The sequence below is a fragment of the Hyaena hyaena genome, unplaced genomic scaffold (assembly GCF_003009895.1).
Source record: "Hyaena hyaena isolate Hyena2069 unplaced genomic scaffold, ASM300989v1 scaffold_5, whole genome shotgun sequence".
NCBI lineage: Eukaryota > Metazoa > Chordata > Mammalia > Carnivora > Hyaenidae > Hyaena > Hyaena hyaena.
In genome coordinates, this window is record NW_024080637.1 from 6,769,993 (window position 1) to 6,789,743 (window position 19,751).

Below are 19,751 nucleotides of genomic sequence, written 5' to 3' on the forward strand. Positions count from 1 at the left end.
TTATAGGTTTTGGGCTGGAGGATAGTTGCAAGTATTGTCTGGTCAGTGCTGCTTCTACCCATCTGTACCACAGTATTTATCATCTTCAGCAGCATTGATTTATTTCATCCTATTCAGTGGCTGTCTGGTAAGTGGTACTCAGTTTGGGGAATTTCATCCTATTCAGTGGCTGTCTGGTAAGTGGTACTCAGTTTGGGGAAGTCAAATTTACAGGACCTACTTCTCAGCATAAAAACTGTGTTACGTTTTAAATCATTTGTTTTTAATCACTGTTTATATTGATATGGCAAAATATTCACCTTGAGGTAATCTTAAGGCACTCCCTTTATGAATCGCCTTTTCACTATATAATAATAATAGTAAACCTGTCTGAGACTGTATTATCACATGAGCAAAAAATAATTAGGAGATCACATAAATGAAAACCTACCTTAATTTTTGTTTGTCTTTTTTATTGCTTTTCTTTTTTTTTTTAATGTTTTATTTATTTCTAGGAGAGAGAGAGAGACAGCGTGAGCAGGGGAGGGTCAGAGAGAGAGGGAATCTTTTTTTTATTGCTTTTCTTTTGACATTGTCTTTTTAAGGACCAGAACTGTTCCTTTTATCTACTTAAAAATTTGGAATCGAAAATATGACATCTAGCTCTTTAAAGAAACCTGCCTAACATTGGGCCTACTTTATTTCTGTATTGTGATTAATAAGAAAAAGGTGAGAAGAGAGAAAAGGAGGGAAAAGTTTAAGCAACATAGAGTTAAATGCAATGATGAGGAGGAAAAGATTAGAGCAGACTACATGTTTCTTAGTGTCTGTCGAGACAAAAGTACTGAATTTATTACAGTATGATTATGTTAGTAATAGCTACCAATTATTGCTGTGTACCGTGTGCCACACACACTGCACTGAGCCCCTTCAATATATTAGCTGTTATCCTAATATCCTACAAGCCTGTATAATAAAGAGGTATCATCCCTGCTTTATAAATGAGAAACTGAGACTCACGTTGTATATAAGTCTGTGCAGAGACACAGTTAGTGAGTAACTTAACCAGGATTTGAAGGTTGGGCTCTGACTTCAAAGCCTGTGTTTTTCCGCTGTGCTACACTAGAATTAAAAAGACAGAGATGTTGCCAGGATAGGTTTTGAACTCTTTAAAGTCTTGCCTAAGGCTAAGAAGCACAAGTAGTCTTGAAATTCTTTTTATTTCCCTCTCTACAACAATAACAACAAATTTCTTTTGCTTTGGGAAGTGGAAAGTGTGTTGTTAATTTAATTTTCAGAAGAAAATACCAATGTTCAAGGAGTTAGAAGCTTTACCTTGTGGCCTTTGGAGACATTGCTACTAAAGAATTCTAGTCATGTGAAGTTTTTTGTTGAGATGCCTCAGTCATTTCTTGCATGGGTCCTACAAGGCGGATAAAATTAAGCTGTCAGCCTGCACAGGGACGGCAAGTGTTTCTGTAACCACCTTGCCTGAATCTGCATCGCTCACTGATCTTGGCTGTCCAGTCCCACCCTCCTGAGTCTTCAGTACTGAGTTCGAGAACCATTACCGGTTGTTCAGAACTGGCACTTAAGAAAAGTTTTTGCATTTGTTATTGTTAATACTTATAACGCCTTCTCTCCAAATGGGATTTGATTTGTGCCATTTTTATCATCTAATTTACTCATCTCCTTCAACTTTTGCTCACAAAGTCTTTTCAGAGAAACTATGCCCTTCCCTTACTTGTTTCTAGTCCCATGAATCAGTTCTTTTATTCTTTTAGTTCAGTATAATGTTTGGCTTTAATTGTGAATTAAATTAAATATTAAATATTTAATAAATATTCTTTATTAATCTTGGTCAATAAATTATACTCCTAAAAATTACAGGTTTTATTATTAAGTCTCAGTCTATATAGCAAATATATCTCCTTGTTATTTCTCTTATTTATGTTTTTTGGTGTTTTATATATATAACATATACATAATGTATACATTTTAAACTTGGTCATATTTTTGAAATGGAATATTTGCTTGTTTGGACTACTCTAAAATGTGAATGTTAGTATTTTACAAGAATATCATGATTTTTTTTTTTTAATTCAGCTCACTTAGATGATTTATGGATTATGCTGTTTCCAGAAATGTTACCTTTTTAGCTGTAGGAGCTAATTGCATTTATTAAGAAGAGATCTGAAAAACGTTATTTACATTTTAAAAAGAAACCTTGTTGGTATATTACTAAATGTGGTACTTCTCTGTTTCGCACGATGAAGTACATTTGCATATGGTAGTATTTTGTCTGATGTTAACATCTGGGTCATCTAAAGGAAATTCTAGTATAATTTTAAAGGACCAAGAGCTTGGTGTAAGTAACCCACACTGTAGTTCTTGAGTTGATGTCCTATAGGACCTGTCAGCAGTGTATGAATACATTCTTGAAGAAAAGGTAACTTTTACAATGAAATTTACAGTTGTGGTTCAAACCCCTTTTCTATCGCAATGTATGGATCATGACTACATGACTGAATGAATTTACTAATTCATCTCTCTTGTGTTTTAGATTCTTTCAATGATCTATATAGTTCCTATGTAATTTTTTACCTCCTGCTCCTGTCAGTGGTAGTAGTGATAATAAGTATTTTTAACGTGGAGTTCTATTCAGGTGAGTGTTCAAATGTTAACCGTCTTAAAAATATACGAATTTATATTATTAAAGGTATACTCAATGCATTTTGTATGTGAGTATATATAACAGAGGCTTGTTTAAAGTCAGTTTAAGATATGTATATAGAATCATCTACTTTGAATATTTTAACTAAAAATTTATTTGAATGCCAGTTTCTCTGTGTTTAAAAATATTTAGAGGTTTGGGACACCAGGGTGGCTCAGTCAGTTAAGCATCTGACTCCTGATCTCAGCTCAGGTGTTGATATCAGGGTCATGAGTACAAGCCCCATGTTGGGCATGAAATCTATTTAATATTTAAAATATTTAGAGCTCTTAGGACAAATATTGTATGATTTCACTTATATAGGAGGTTCCTAGAATCAAATTCATAAAGACAGAAAGAATAGGGGTTGCCAGGGGCTGGGGGAGGGGAGAATGGGAAGCCCTTGTTTGATGGACACAGAGTTTCATTCAGGCAAGATGGGAAGGTCCTGAGGGGGGGGCGTGGTGGTGATGCTTACACAACAGTGAGCAAACTCAGGCTGCAGAGCTATGTGCTTAAAAATGGTTAAAATAGGGGAAAATGGTTAAAATGGCCAACTTCTGTATGTTTTACCACAATAAAAAAATTTAGACCTTTTAATAGTTCACAGCTGCTGTTAAAGTTGTGACTCAGCAGATGTATTATAAAAATAACTCCTTTATAGGGTAGGAGATCAGGACCAGATGATTTCTAAGGTCCTTTTCAAATATAAAAGTCTATAATTCTATAGTTAAAAAAACAACAACAAAAAACCTGTGTGTTTTGCCTTGGGAAAATCACCTGCTGGGTTCCAGAGCTTTTTATTTTTCGTGGTTTCTCTTTTTACCCTTAATGCCCTTTCTCATTCCTGCATCTGTCCTTATGGTACAGTAAGAGGCTTTTTCAGACACTTCTTTTTCATTGTTTTTGTTTTTGACTAGAACATCGTCCCTCTTTTTAGCTCTTCAGTAGTTGCTTCTTAGAGATGGTATAAAATTTCAAGTTCTCCTCTGGTTGTTATAATATATGCCCTTTTCCCTTGCTTTCCTAATCCCTCACTCCTAGCTGATGGATCTCTTTTTCTGTTCAAGCCATACACCGATCTGCCTCGCTTACAGCACTGTGCTCTTACATGGCCGCACGTACCCAGGTTATCTTGATGTAGATGCCGCACTAGGGCTGTCCTGCTTGTCATTCTTAAAGCCTGATTAGTCACTTTGGATCAATCCTTCAGAAGCATTTTGTGTGCCGTACATTGTGTGGGGATAAGAGTTAAGTGTTACAGTCCCAACTGTCCCAGAAGATCACAGGTAATCAAACGTGTTGAATTACAATACACTGGATAGAATGGGAATATATGGAAGCACGATTCACCCAGCATGGGAAGCTCCCTGAAGGAGATGATGCTTAAACCAAGCCTTGAAGGGTGAGTTGTATTAATTAGAGAAGGAAAATGATGATCCAGGGAAAAGATATAGTATATAGAAAGGCTTAGGGACGCCTGGGTGGCTTGTTTGAGCTCTTGACTCTTGGTTTCGGCTCAGGTCATGATCCCAGGGTCGTGGGATTGAGCTCTGTGTCAGGCTCCGTGCTTCGTGTGGAGCCTGCTTGAGATTCTCTCCTGCCTCACCCCTTCTCCCCCCGTCTCCCTCTCTCTCTGTCGCTCTGTTGCTCTCTCGCTCTCTCTCTAAGCCCCTCTCCCTCCTCATATGCTCTCCTCAAAAACAAACATAGAGACATGAGAAGCTTTGGTATGTTCAGAGTATTGTAAGTCAGTTGCATGCTCACTGGGTCTCATGGGCATTTCTGGGGGCCAGGGAAAGGGGATAGCAACCTTTTTCTCAAAATGTAAAGCACCTAAGCCCTCTCCCTTCATAGGAATTTTCCATCTTTCTTCTATCTCTTGGAGTCTTTTAAAAGAAGAATGTGTAGGAGCACCTGGGTGGCCCAGTTGGTTGAGCATCTGACTTTAGCTCAGGTCATGATCTTAAGTTTGTGACTTTGAGCCCTGCTTTCAGGCTCTCTGCTGTCAGCATGGAGCCTGCTTCAGATCCTCTGTCCCTCCCTCTCTCTTCTCTGCCCCTCCCCAGCTCATGCTTATCAAAAATAATAAATAGTAAAAAAAAAAAAAAAAAGAATGTGTGTATGAGTAGGTCAGGAAACCCTCCGCTATCTGTTTTCAAAGGTCAGTATCCCTCCTACGCACACTCACCTGCCCTAGCACACTTCCTGAAAACTTTTTTTGTTTATCAGAGAGGTATTAAAAATAACTGTACAAGCATTTATTTTAGTATTCAGTGTTGTCATCATTTACCTCATTTGTGGTTTATTTTTCGCAATTGGACTCTATTTTGACAAGTTCAAATGCTGAAACGAAGGTTACTTGTTGGAGGGCAAGCACTATCTTTCAAAAACTATCATTATTTGTTCTTTTATGGCACCTATGAGATTGGCAGGGTAGACAGTATTTGAGCTGTCAGGAAATTTTAATTAAAAAGAACTGAAAAATATTAATCATGCTGTTCTTAGGTTTCACCTCTCTAGAATCTTTGGATTTTCTTTTTTGTATGCATCTCTTTGTATTCAATCTTTTCAACATATTTTTAACTTACAATTCTTAGCGTAGAATTTTTCTGTACTTCACATTGATTCTGGGTTTTCTTGTGCCCTTTGGAATATTTGTGCAAGGATGAGAGGGAGTAACAGTTCGTGTCCCCTGACCTCGTGTGCTACAGGTTATAAAGCCGCAGTAATGTGCTTTGTTTGCAGTTGTGCCTTCCATTCCCTGCTCCAGACTGGCACTGATCGGGAAGATCATTCACCCTCAACAGCTCATGCACTCATTTGTTCATGCTGCAATGGGGATGATGGTGGCCTGGTGTGCTGCGGTGATGTCTAAGGGCCGCTATGGTTTTCTTGTGGTTCCCTGCACCGCCACTGAAAGGTAATATTAAATATGTTTTCTCTATGGAACTTGGATAGTTACTAATCCAAAGGTGACCTGTATAAGTTAATAGTTTATGGGCATTGTGTGTTTTCTAGACTTACACAGAAGATGCTTTTATGCATAACATCAGATATTTTTGATATTTATGCTTGTTGAATTTCAGTAGTTTTTTTAAAACCATTTTCTGTGCAAGGTGCTATGCTAGGTGCTGTTGGATTTGTGAGAGTGATTCACGCATAACGCTATAAAGTCTTGGAGAGTTCAGAACAGTAAGGGAATTAAGACATGGACACAATTGGATGTGATAGGTAAGAAGTAGGAATTTATGTGAAATGGGAGGGAATAAGAAAGTAAGGTGTACACGTTAAACCTGTGGCGGTTCAGAAAGCAGGGAAGATCATTGAATTAATAACCTAACTTTTTCTCTCCAGTTTAAATAGCCCTGCTGCACAAACCTGCTTAAATGAGTATCACCTGTTTTTTCTCCTGGCTGGATCATTTATGGGCTATAGCTACAGTCTCCTGTATTTTATTAACAACATGAACTATCTTCCATTTCCCATAATACAGGTAAGATACTGTTTGAGTATTATGTCAGAATTTAGCAGAGTTAAAACTGCCTTGATGTATGTGTGTATAACTGGCCTCCTCTGATTAATTCAAGATTTGAGCAGCAAAACTTAGGACTGAGATCGTCAAAATGCCATTTAGAGAAGAGATTTACTTTCATGAGGATTTAGCATATGTCTGAGAGCTAGAGTGGCCCTTTACATTGGCACTCTGAGGATCCACTTTGCCCCCCTCTTTCCATCCCTGCTAGGTAGTGGCAGTGCTGTGACTCACAGGAGTGGGGACGGAGGTGGGGAGGACACTCATGCAGTGTGCTTCTGTGCAGCTGCCAGCTTCTTTTTGCACCTAAGAACTCCTGGGCTTGAAGGTGTCCACATAACGTAGAATCTCAGTTACTGTCTCATGTCTTTTCCAGAATAAGACATGTTGCATATAAATAAATAAAACAGTTTTGATTAGCGTGACTGGATGGTTTAAACTGTCTTTCAGTTAGGTTTTTAAAAATCTCATCTGCTAGGAGCCTTTTGTGGAACTCACAACCACCTCCTTGGCAGGAGAGAGAAAGATGGGTTGAGCTTTCTCCTGGGGCATCAAGGCTGTCTCCAGGCTATTCCCGCTCTTCTTGACTGTGCTCTTATTCGCCTCGTTCCTATGCTGTGGCAGCCCGAGGATTGGGCTTTGGAGCAAAACTATTAGGACCAGTCCTTTCCCACTAGGACCCAGTCTGGTGGGGAAGGAGGGATGTGTAAACAAATGATGTGTCGTGAGAGTCCAAGAGTGTAGATGAGGGTTCTCCTGATTTAACTGAAGGCCCCATATGCCTGTGGCTTCCATGAGAACACTTTGTTGAAAATAGACCTATTGCAAGGTGATAGTGCTCACAGAAAAGGAGCTGGTGGGGGCACCTGGGGGGCTCAGTCAGTTAAGAATCTGACTCTTGGTTTCAGTTCAGGTCGTGGTCCCACGGTTCCTGGGTTTGAGCCCCACATTGGGCTCTGCACTTACAGTGTGGAGCCTGCTTGGGATTCTCTCTCTCTCCCTCTCTGTCTGCCACTCCCCTGCTCATGTTCTGTCTCTCTCAAAAATACATAAACATGAAAAAGAAAAGAAAAGCAGCTGGCCCTTATTTCCCTGCAGTCTGTGAGTGTGTTAAGGAAAAAGTCCTGATTAGATATTCTTCACATCTTGAGAAGATGAATTAAAAGCAGAGTGTCTGCTTTGCCACCTTAAAATTTTAGGAGAAGAAAACCCAAAATTCTGTACAGCATATCCATGCTAAATCGTATTTGATCCAAATATAATTAAGAATATAGAGAATATAAGTGTTAGAGAAAAACAAGATACCCCGAAATCACTTGCTCCTCCATGAACCTCAGTTGATGCAATAGAGTAAATGTAGGAACAGTCCAATAACTGACGGTGCCAGTAGAGGCTTCCTGCTGCCGTATAATGTCATATTTGTAAAATTTGACTACTAAAGTTTTTGTAATTTCCTTTGATAAAATTCTATTTTATTTTATTAAAATTTTTTTTTAATATTTGAGAGAGAGAGAGAGAGAGAGAGACAGCATGAGTGGGAAAGAGGCAGAGAGAGAGAGATAGGGAGACACAGAATCTAAAACAGGTTCCAGGCTCTGAGCTGTCAGCACAGAGTCTGACTCAAGCCTTGAACTCAGGAACCATGAGATCATGACCTGAACTGCAGATGGACGCTTAACTGACTGAGTTACCCAGGTGCCCTGTCCTTTGATAAAATTTTAGATTTGTTTTTATACCCATGAAGTTTTTTTTTTTAATGTTTTTATTTATTTTTGAGCATGAGCAGAGGAAGAGCAGAGAGAGAGGTAGACACAGTATCTGAGCAGGGGAGGAGCAGAGAGAGAGGGAGACACAGAATCTGAAGCAGGTTCCAGGCTTTGGAGCTTTTAGCACAGAATCTGATGTGAGGCTCGTACTTGTGAACCACAAAATCATGACCTGGGCTGAGGTCAGATGCTCAACCGACTGAGCCACCCAGGGGCCCCTGAAGTTTCTTTTCTAATGCTAATATTTAGCTCTGGCTTCAGATTCAACTTTGGCACATTTGGCCATTCTGTATGGGCCAAAATCTATTTTGGGGGCATCTCGCGTAACCATGAGTGTACAGGAGCAGTGCTGTTTGGTTTGCCCAGGTAGGTGCTGTTCTCCAGCCAGAGGCCAGTTGGAACAGGGGTTTGTGGGTGGGCACAGTGGAGTAAGGGAGGTACAGATTTTGGCGAGAGTAGTTGAAATGATGGATCTTTGTACCTAGGATCACAGTTTCTCATCCATCAGGTTTGTAACTGTCTTTGCCTGAGGAGATTTGCCTCCTCAGAAGATTGATGGGGAAGGAAGATACTGTAGCTTAGCCTTCTTTGATTAGCCCTAGGGGCACAGTGCACATTGTATGACCTCCCCATATGCACTTCAGTTGCTAAGGGAAACAAGATTGATGGTCAGGACTTGCAAGCTTGATGTGCGATCAGGCCAATTTCTTCTTCTGAGCCTCCATAAAATGAGATGATGGTAATAGCTATTTACTTTTTTCTTTTACTGGCCAAGCTGACCAGAGAATATTAGACCTTACTTTTTTTTTAACAAGCGTAACAGCCATTGTTATTAGCAACATCATCATCATCATTATTATTGGTGCTTCCTGTCAGCTTACATCCTCTAAGAGTAGGGTGGTAACAGTTTTTTATAAAATGTTCCTATACCATAGATAAAAAGAAAGTTCTCTTTGGTCATTCTGCTACCAATCTCAGTCTTTGCCTCAGAGATCACCATGACCAGTTTAATGTATGTTCTGCTAAACCCTTTACTGTATGGTTACATATATAGTACCTGTAACATTATATATTTTGTAGGGTAGAGCTTCCATGAAGTTTTATGTTGTATATATTATTCATTAACTACTATTTTCACGTAACTATGAAAAATTAGTTATTTTTAAAAATCTGATTCTAAGCAATTTACCATTAGCCTATTAGTTTTTCTTTAAACTAGTGTACAGTACTAAAACCAGTTCCATTGTCCTTATCAAATTCTTAATGAGAGACTGATAGGGAAAAACAGAACATTAGCCTGGAGTGGGAGACAAAGAAGTGGATGAAGGTCAGGACAGGGCTTGGCAAGCTCTAGGCCAACAAGACTGAAAGTATTAAATAAGGTAAGATTTATAGAGCTGGTACATAGTAGGTACTCAGTGAAGGGTAGTTTTTTTAGCCAAATCACAGAAGAAACGCACTAGGGAGGGGAGCACAAAGAGGTTGTGTTAGCTATTCTCTGCATATTTACTGAAATGCCTACCAGCTTGCCTCGTCCCGGGACAGCTGTGAGTGGTGGCTGAGGAGAGAGCTTCAGTACAATCAGTATAGGCACTATACACTTTAATTGGGAGGTCGAGGTAAGAAGGTGGTAGCACACAGTAGCTGTGCAGAATTGTGTTGCTCCATATCTTGGACTTTGAATATATCCGAATAAACCAGGATACTTGAAGCTGTGTGGTTAGTGACCAACTATTCATATGGGTTGCTTTTTGAAAGATACTGTAGGAGTTCACAGACACAGTATGAAACTAATTTCCACCCATGTACTGTAATTATTCTTTTTAGCTTCTGAAATTCCTTAAAGAAGGATCAGCCATAATAGGAGCAGAAAAGAAAACCAGAATTTGGGAAATTCATCTTTGCCTTATTAAATTTCCTTAGATTCTTTCCAATAATTTAAAAATATTTTTCCATTGGCATTTTTTGGGCAGGGAGGGGGGGAGGAGCAAACAAGCCTTTTTTTTCAGACAAAGCATTTTGTATTTTTTCTTAATTGATTTTTCTCTCATGGTTAGAATTGAAGGTACCCATTAATGCACTGTTTAGCTGGGTCAGCCTTCTTATCTCACAGATAATTAGGAGACCCGACTTGCTCAGCGCTACACAGAGAGAAGTACTAAAACTCAGGTCTTCTGACTCAGTCTCGTGCCTTCTGCCTATTTTTCTTGCAGACAGCATTTGAAAACATTGAGTGTGGAGGCAGCATGCATTATATTTAAGATTACAGTCTCTGAAACCAGCCTGCCTGGTTTAAAATCTCAGACTTTCCTTTAGCTAGCTCTTCAGTTGGTTAAGTTGCACCCCGGTTTTCTCACCAGTAAGATGAGGATAATAATGGAGTCTCTGTCATAGCGCTGTGCTTAGAAGAGTACCTGGTGCATGCGAAGCGCCCAGACTGTCAGCTGCTGCTTTTGTGATTGTCGTGTTTGTACATGCAGCTCCACAGTGCTTAGCAGCAGTATAGATCGATCCTGTCAATCTTGTCATTTCTGATCCCATCAATGAGACATTGTATAATGTAAGTATTAAATATTTTAACATTGGAAATTGTTGATTTTTTACCTCTGGAATAAACTTTGTCTTTTTATGCAGATATATTATTATTATTTTTAAGTATGTGGACTGTTTTAGTGCTTGCTTTAGAATGAAATAGAACCTCTACTTGGAAGTGTCCTTTGATTCTGTTTTTCTTTTTTCCTCAGCAATACAAGTTCTTGCGCTTCAGGAGATCTCTGCTCTTGTTAGTTAAGCATAGTTGTGTGGAATCTTTGTTCCTGATTAGAAATTTCTGCGTTCTGTATTACTTCCTTGGTAAGAATTTCTGCTTTTTGATATAGTGTATGTGTTAGCTCATCAGTTACAAAGTCATTTTTTATTTTATTTGCTTGCTTCTTAATTGTAAGTAGGTGATTATCCTAACTGATTCAATGTTTAGATTGCATAAGTGTATTTAGTTAAAGGAAAATATTGTTAAAGAAAATGTGTATACAAACAATGGTATATTATTCAACCTTAAAAAAGAAGGAGATCTTGTCACATGCTACAACATGGATAAAACGTGAGGACAGCATACTAAGTGAAATAAGCCAGCTATCAAAAGACAAATATTGCGTGATTCCACTTACATGAGGTGTTATTTGAAGCAGTCACACTCTTAGAAATAGAAAGTATAATTGTGGTTGCCAGGGGCTATGTGGGGGAGGAAAAAGGAGAGTTGTTGCTAAGTGGGTAGAGAGTTTCAGTTTGCAAGATGAAAAAGTTCAGATCTGTTGCACAAGGTGCAATAGTGTATGTACAGTTCATGGTTAGGCTGGCAATTTTGTTGTGTGGTTTTTACCATTTAAAAAAAAAAGAAAACGTATGTCATTTGGTCATTCTATAAAATACTCTACTTTGTAACTTTTTGTAAGTTGGTACTAATATACTAGAATATCCTGCTGCTAAGGGAAACCTATAGAATTTATTAACATGAATATTAAGCACAGAAACAGCTTATTTAATATATTAAGGCAGTTCAAGTTGAAAGGAAATATTAATCTCAATAGCAATATATAGTAATATAAACAAAATTCAATATTGTAAAATACTGTATTCAGATTACAGGTTTCCACCACTATCCAGAAGTGGAGTGTTCCAGAAGCAATTACTGTTAATTTATATGGAAAGATTAAAAAAATTTTTTTTAATGTTTATTTTTGAGAGAGACAGAGTCAGAGTGTGAGGTGGGGGGTGGGAGTGGGTGGGGAGGTGGGCAGAGAAAGAGACAGAGAATCCAAAGGAGGCTTCAGGCTCTGAGCTGTCAGCATAGAGCCCGATGTGGGGCTTGAACTCAGGAACGCTGAGATCATGACCTGAGCTGAAGTCACATGCTCACCTGACTGAGCCACTCAGGTGCCCCTATATGGAAAGATTTTTGAGCATCCCAAACTCCCAAAATAACCTCTCTTAGGCTTTTCTGATACGTTAGGGCACATCTCGCTAATGGATGCACAGAACAAATTGAGATAAAGCACAGATGCTCACAGACACAGTTCAAAGTTTTGGAGGCTTGGTGCTGAGTTGCTGCGGGTGGTTCCCGGGAAAGGAGCCTGGCGGGGCCGTTCTCGCTGCTCAGGTGTGCGGCCTTTACCCGGCAGCTGTGCCGGCATGCTGCCACACAAATGCCGAGTGTTGTTTTCGCTTTTGTGCCTTCTTCATGAATTTGGATTTCTTTCAGTTAATGAGAACAAGTGCTAGTGTAGGCCTTTCATAAAAGCGAAGTGACATAACACAAACTTGCAAAAAGCAGGGGATATCTGTATAACTTTCTGATCCTACTTTTTTCTATGGAATCATTTTATTGAATTGTTTTTACTGGGCATGGGCGGTTGTGCTGTCTACTTCTTTTTTTTTTTTTTAATGTTTTATTTATTTCTAGGAGAGAGAGAGAGACAGCATGAGCAGGGGAGGGTCAGAGAGAGAGAGGGAATCACAGACTCTGAAATAGGCTCCAGGCTCTGAGCTGGCAGTCAGCACAGAGCCCGATGTGGGGCTCGAACCCACGAACCGCGAGATCATGACCTAAGCGAAAGTTGGATGCTTAACTGACTAAGCCACCCAGGCGCCCCTGTCTACTTCTTTTACATGTAGTTTATATACCCCGTTGTTTTACACAGCTCTTAGAGTTGTCGTTCTGATGTTAACACCTTGTTGTTTTTATTAACCTACTGTCTTCAGCCTGGCTGGCCCTCTACCGTTGTACACTTGGGCTGACATAGCGGCTCTGTCACTGTTCCCCTGGTCAGCCATTTCTTCTAGAACTCCGTACATGTTCCATTCAGATTTCATTTCAAATGTTAGCACTTTTCATTTCTTTGTTACACTTGGGTCTTTTTGGCCAGTTTCTTCTCTCAGTTATTCATTTTTATAAAACGTCATGTGGGCTTTTCATGAGAGACAAAGAGGCAACACAATTTCATGCTTTGCTGTCTGTGCCTGAACTGAACAACAGATGTCAATGACCATCATACACAGACTTAGAAAGAAGGGATGTGATTAGTCAGACTGTGGTGTGTATCCATTATCAACATACTGATTTGTGTACTGAAGAGCTGGAAGTCCTATATTCAGTTGCTCTCTGTAAATATACCATTGGTAACTGAAATTTGAATTATGCTGTTGAGGGACTAGTGTGATTTAACTAAACCACCACTGAAATATGTACATAATCAGACCTATGCAAAGCAAGGACTTCCTATATTTAGAAATTATTCCCTTTTCCTGCCCATTCCTAATCAAACAACCTGGTGCATTGACCTAGGTCTTGGTGTCTACTTGGTCATCTCATCAACATCATATTACAAAGTATGGATAAGACTTACTAACTTTTTATGTTCATAGCATGATATTTTTTTCCTCTTAGGCCATATTCCCAGAGCTTGGATTAGCACTGCAATGGACCTTCAAATAGATGAGTAAGTGATTTTTAACTCTCGTTAGTTGTTTCCATCATTTTAGGTGTTTACCACTTAACAGATGTTTTATTTAGATTTAGCCTTTAAATTTTTAAAGTTAAAAAATAATAGTATTCGTTTTGGAATATACCTAGTTCATATAACTTAAAATTCCAGTGTCATATAAGAGAATACAGTTAAGAGTAATCCTTTTGTTCCTGTCTCTAGTCACAAGGTCCCTCTCCCTGGAAGTTAGCAGTGACAATTTGTTTCAGCTTTTATATCGTAGACAAGCGGACTTCTTGTGTTGTATGGGCATATCTCTCTTATGTTCCTCTTCAGTAATCATTCTCTACTATTGTGGTATGCACGCACAGTGCTGTGGTATTTTAATTTTGCCGCTAAGAAAACCAAAATTGGGCAGGGTCATGTGACCAGTTAAAGGTCAATAAGTGGTAATCAAGTGGCAGCACTGGGTGTATTACTCTAGTTATTTCCCATGTACTTTGCACGTAGATAAAGCTTTAATCTTTATTTGAGAAAAAAATGGAAATTTTCTATCAGTATTTGTTCTTTTAATTATTATTCTACTGTGAGACTTTTTATATCATGTAGATTTAACTAATAGCAGTTTTGAGGAGTGGGGATGTTGACATTTGTAGGTGTTTGAGATATTATGGTTTCTACATTATGTATTTCAGTTTCTAACTTCTTTTAATGTCTATTTATTTATCTATTTAGAGAGAGAAAGAGAGCGAGCAGGGGAGGGGCAGAGAGAGGGAAACAGAGACTCTCAAGCAGAAGAGAATCCCAAGCAGGCTCTGCACTGTCAGCATGGAGCTCAGTGCAGGGCTCGAACTCATGAACCGTGAGATCATGACCTAATCCAAAATCAAGAGTCGGATGCTTAACCGACTGAGCCACCCAGACACCCCTCGATTTCTAACTTTTAAAATTTCTAGGTAAATTTAGTTTTGTCCTCGGTTTAATTGCTAGATACGAAACCAAATGCATGGGTCATTTCTTATCTTAGCCCAGATTTTCCTTGGGTCTAATGGAAAGAGAAAATTAATGACATTTGATTGTAATTTAATGTAGTACTTTTTCCTTCTTTCACTTAAAATGTATTTTATTTGTATGGTAGTGCCAAATATTCTGTCCTTAATATATGTCAATATATTGAGGCGCCTGGGGGGGCTCAGTCGGTTAAGTGTCCGATTTCGGCTCAGGTCACGATCTCACAACTCATGAGTTCGAGCCCCACGTCGGGCTCTGTGCTGACAGCTCAGAACCTGGAGCCTGCTTCAGATTCTGTGTCTCCCTCTCTTTCTGCCCCTCCCCTGCTCGTGTTCTGTCTCTGTCTCAAAAATAAATAAACATTTAAGAAAAAAGAATATATATATATGGCAATATATATATAAATACTTAAAATCTGAAAGTAACTTTATTCTCCTAGAAAATGTTAAGCACTATGCTAGGCATTCATAACCTAAGGTGATTTAAATGTCAGAATACCCCTAAGAAGTAGAAGGAAGAGGGGTGCCCGGCTGGCTCAGTCATTTGATCATTTGACTTTGGCTCAGGTCATGGTCTCACAATTTGTGGGTTTGAGCCCCGCGTCAGGCTGAGAGTTTGGAGCCTTGAGCCTGCTTTGGATTCTGTGTCTCCCTCTCTCTCTTACCCTCCCTCCTTCCCTTCCTCTCTTCTCTTTTTTTCTCTAAAAAACATATAAACATTTAAAAAAAAACCCTTTTTTAAATTAAAAAAAAAAAAGTAGAAAGAAGAGATAATGGCACCATTATATAGATGAGGAAATTGAGGGTGGGTTAGGTCAAGCAGTTAAAGGTAATCACAGCAGTCATAGATGGCAGAGCCAGAGGTTCTAATCCTGCTTTAAAATTACTAGTTGTGTGACTGTAGGATTATGATGACTTTGCTAATTCATCTACTCAAGGTTTTGGTAAAGTAGTGTTCCCTTTATTTAGCCTTCTAACAGATTTTCTTAAAATTTTTTTTTAAAGTTTATTTATATTTTGAGAGACAGAGAGAGGTAGCACTAGCTGGGGAGCAGCAGATAGAGCGGGAGAGAGAGAATCCTAGCAGGTTCCTTGCACTCGGTGCAGAGCTCCACGTGGGACTTGATCTCATGAACCATGAGATCGTGACCTAAGCCAAGATCAAGGGTCAGATGCTTAACCAACTGAGTCACTCAGGTGCCCCTTAAATTATTTTAAAAGTAAAGATTATGCTTTTCTGATAGTAGTAGGTGCTCCCAACTCTTGTGGAACCGTTTATAGGGTGTACAGATAGAGCTGAAATCCGCCCCAGGAGAGGTGGTAGGCCTGTTGAATGATTATGTATAAACTACAAAGCAACAGTAGTAAAGTTTTACCCAGCCACTAAGGGTTGGCTTACAGGCTTGGCTCATTCTTTCTCCATAGTAAATGACAGTGAAGATTTGGAGCACAAGAAACTGAGCATGAGTTTAGGTCTATTCTTCCTTTAAAGGCTCCCTTATGTAGTTTGTAAGAAGGTATTAGGGAAAGAATTGTATAGGGTGCAAAAGGACGGGAGTCTATAGCACCATTATTTATTTATTTTTTCATTAAAAATATTTTTTAAATGTTTATTTTTGAGAGAAAGAGCATGCACGCGTGCACGTGCATGAGTGGGGGAAGGGCAGAGAGAGAGACAGACAGACAGACAGAATCTGAAGCAGGCTCCAGGCTCTGAGCTGTCAGCAGAGCCTGACGTGGGGCTCGAACTCACAAACTGTGAGATCATGACCTGAGCCGAAGTCAGATACTTAACTGACTGAGCCACCCAGGTGCCCTTATATCACCATTATTATTTATAAATAAGATTTATTTGTTTGTCATTGTGAGACTGTTGAATGCTAAGACTGTATTTTCCTCATTGGATTAAATAGTAATTTCTGCTTTCATAGGCAGTTTCATAGGCCTCTTGACACTGTGAGTGGCCTCTTAAATCTCTCCTTACTGTACCATGTCTGGCTATGTGGTGTCTTTCTTCTGATGACTTGGTATATCTCATGGATACTCTTCAAAATCTTTGCCACAGAGGTTAGTGTTGAGTTTTTTTGTTAATACATTTGTGTTTCAGAGTGCACAGATTTATTTTTAGCAGAGCACTAAGCAGTATGCTATTGTGCCTAAAGCCATTTTGATAAATTGGGTTTTGGTCTCTGTTCTGAGACTTTATTAGGGATGTATCATTTGTAACCATAATTTGCTCTGTGTGTGTGTGTGTGTGTGTCTGTGTGTGTGTGTGTGTGTGTCTGTGTGTGTGTAAAGAACAGTGTTAGTGTTCTTCATCTTTGGAAACTAAACTACACGAACTGCTAGTGGAACTTACTTTGCTTTATCTGTAGTGTAATTCTTATTCCTCTAGTGAGCACATACTAAGTGCCTGAATTTTAAATTAGTTTTGCATGCTATTGACATAGCTACTATGAAACTATTTAATATAAAGCAATAAAATATTTGTTCTGAAAGAAAGTCTTAAGATTTGTATAGAAATGACTTTAGATGAATGGGAATTACATTGTCTTTATCATCTGAGTGTTTGTCTTAGGAAATGAGTGTCTGTTTTTCAGTTTACTGTCTTTGTAGGTTTGTGTCCTTCAGTAGCTTCAGATAGTCTTTGTTACTGGAAGCCAGAAATTTAATAGAATGGGGAGAGTAACATTTTAGAAAGTAGCTTGTTGAGGTGTGTGTAATTTTGATGCAATCCATTATTAAAACACTGAAGATGTTAATTTGGTTGTATTGTTTCCTGTTGTAACAAATTTCAATAGTGCTAACTTACTGAATAATAGAGTCAAGAAAATCATCATTTTCATAGTCTTATTTGATTCTATTTGGTAGGCTCATCTGTTCCCTGTCCAGCCACCATTCTCAGAAGAGTCGGATGAATGCCTCCCGAAGGTCTTAAACAGCAATCCCCCCCTCATCATAAAGGTGCCTGAACTGTGTGTTTTGTGTCTTTACACAATCATTTCGAACCTATTTATGAAGTGGACTTGGTATTTAGTGTATTTAGATCTAACCTTTGAGGGCCTAGGATATTCTAGCACCAGTATTTTGAAACATCATCTACAGGCTGCATGGAGTACTGTTCACTTTCTTAGTTTTCATTCCATGTGACTAAAATGCAAGGGTATATTGCAATGTGTATGTGCAAGCTATGCTAATTTGTGCAAACTATACTTAGAATAGGCATAAAAATATTTCCTGGCATGAAATACTATGATATACAACCGCATGCATTAGCTTTTCATAAACTTAAAATTATGGCAAAACAAAATATTCTGATTTATTTATTATGGAGTCAAGACATGTTTTTACTCATGTAGTATTGGTAGTTAGATCAAAGGTAGTGCTTGGTATGTATACACATATAATGAACTGTCTTAAAAGATGAATAATGATAGTGATCCTAAATTAAATTTTAATCAAAAGAGTTTAAAGAAGTTCTAGTAAATTTATAAATTAAGAATAGATTGTTTTGATTCAAATTGCATTTTGAAATTTTAAAGTAGATCTATCTATATGTAATATGTGTGATCTGTTAAGAAGTCATAGTACTTAAAAAATAATTCAAAGAAATGGAACCCAGAGTTTGGAATATGTTCTAGAAAGGTGTAAACAAATAAGAAAATGAACCACTGAGGTTTTGATTACCTTTAAACATCAATTATGACTAACTTATTAGATATACAAAAATATCAGGTACTCATTTGGTTATTTAACAAATCTTTATTTACTGGGTAGGTGTCAGTCATTGCTAGCTGCTTACGTCATAATAACGAATAAGATTTAGCACAGCCTAATGGAAAAGGCAGATACACAGAAGAATGGAAATTTGTTGTGATAAGTGCAGTAGGAACCACTTACTCTGCTTGGAACCAAAACAAGAAAGCTTCATAGAAACGATGGTGTCTTGAATGATGAGTGAATGGGTTTGCCAGAAAACAAAATGAAGATTTTCAGTAAAAAGTTCAACATATGTTGTGTGTTTGCTCTGTGCCAGGCACTGCCTTTGGATGTGGTGGCAAGCAAGATGCTGTCTTTGCCTCAGAGTTTAGTGGGTGGAACCAGATGAGACCAGTAAACAGGCAGTTACAGTAAATTATGTTAAGTGCCATGGTTGAGAGCTGTGTGAGTGTATGTTTATGTGGGGGAGGCCCGGGAAGTTCCAGGAGGAAGTGATGTTTATGTTTCCCACCATAGAGATGAGAGAGAACACAGAGTTTCTTGTAGCTGGGGCCTACAGTGGGTAGGGTAGCTTACAGAAGGTAGAGGCAAGAAAATTCTGGGAGTCCGGAAAGGAAGGTTATGGCCAGCTTGACTGACAAACTGAATATCCTTCATGAGAAATTTCAGCGATTTCCCCTTACCTGTATGATGCTGAGCTCAATTCATAACTAAGATTTGATATATAGAAGTTAAAACAATTAGGGACACCTAGGTGGCTCAGTTTGTTAAATGTTTGATTTTGGCTCAGGTCATGATCCTGCAGTTCATGAGTTTAAGTGCCTGATCGGCCTATTGTCAGCCCAGAGCCTGCTTTCATATTCTCTTTCCCTGCCTCTCTCTGTCTCTTTCCTGCTTGCGCATGCATGTGCACACACACACTCTCTCTCAAAAATAAACATTAGAAAAAATTTAAAACAAATAATGTATATTTTTTTTTTTAGCTATGTTATTCAATTTTTTTTTTTAGCTATGTTATTCAATATTTTATTTTATTTTATTTTTATTTTTTTTTATTTTTTTTTTTTTACAAATAGTTTATTGTCAAATTAGTTTCTACATAACACTCAGTGCTCATCCCCAAAGTGCCCTCCTTCATGCCCATCCCCCCCCCCCCCCCACAACCATCAGTCCTCAGTTTTTGTCAGCATTCAAGAGTCTCTCATGGTTTGCCTCTCTCCCTTTCCCCTACCATTTCCGCCCTTCTTCTCCCCCTTGTTCCTCCGTCAAGTTCCTCCTAATCCTCCTATACGTGCAAACATATGGTATTTGTCCTTCTCTGCCTGACTTATTTCGCTCAGCATCACACCCTCAAGGTCCATCCATGTTGCTACACATGGCCAGATTTCATTGTTTCTCATTGCCATGTAGTATTCCATGGTATAGATAAACCACATCTTCTTGATCCATTCATCTGTTGATGGACACTTAGGCTCTTTCCATGTTTTAGCTATTGTGGAGAGTGCTGCTATGAACATTGGGGTACATGTGCTCCTATGCCTCAGCATA

General features: G+C 38.7%; 1 protein-coding gene across 1 annotated transcript in view; it reads left to right on the plus strand.

Moving 5' to 3' along the window:
• NDC1 (NDC1 transmembrane nucleoporin) overlaps positions 1-19,751 on the plus strand; it is a 43,266-nt gene that overhangs the window by 1,698 nt on the left and 21,817 nt on the right. Inside the window, exons 2-9 of the mRNA XM_039238351.1 lie at positions 7-127; positions 2,543-2,644; positions 5,441-5,615; positions 6,050-6,188; positions 10,738-10,846; positions 13,437-13,488; positions 16,415-16,550; positions 17,355-17,447. Coding sequence (XP_039094282.1) covers positions 7-127; positions 2,543-2,644; positions 5,441-5,615; positions 6,050-6,188; positions 10,738-10,846; positions 13,437-13,488; positions 16,415-16,550; positions 17,355-17,447 — 927 coding nt within the window. The remainder of the gene's footprint in view (positions 1-6; positions 128-2,542; positions 2,645-5,440; positions 5,616-6,049; positions 6,189-10,737; positions 10,847-13,436; positions 13,489-16,414; positions 16,551-17,354; positions 17,448-19,751) is intronic.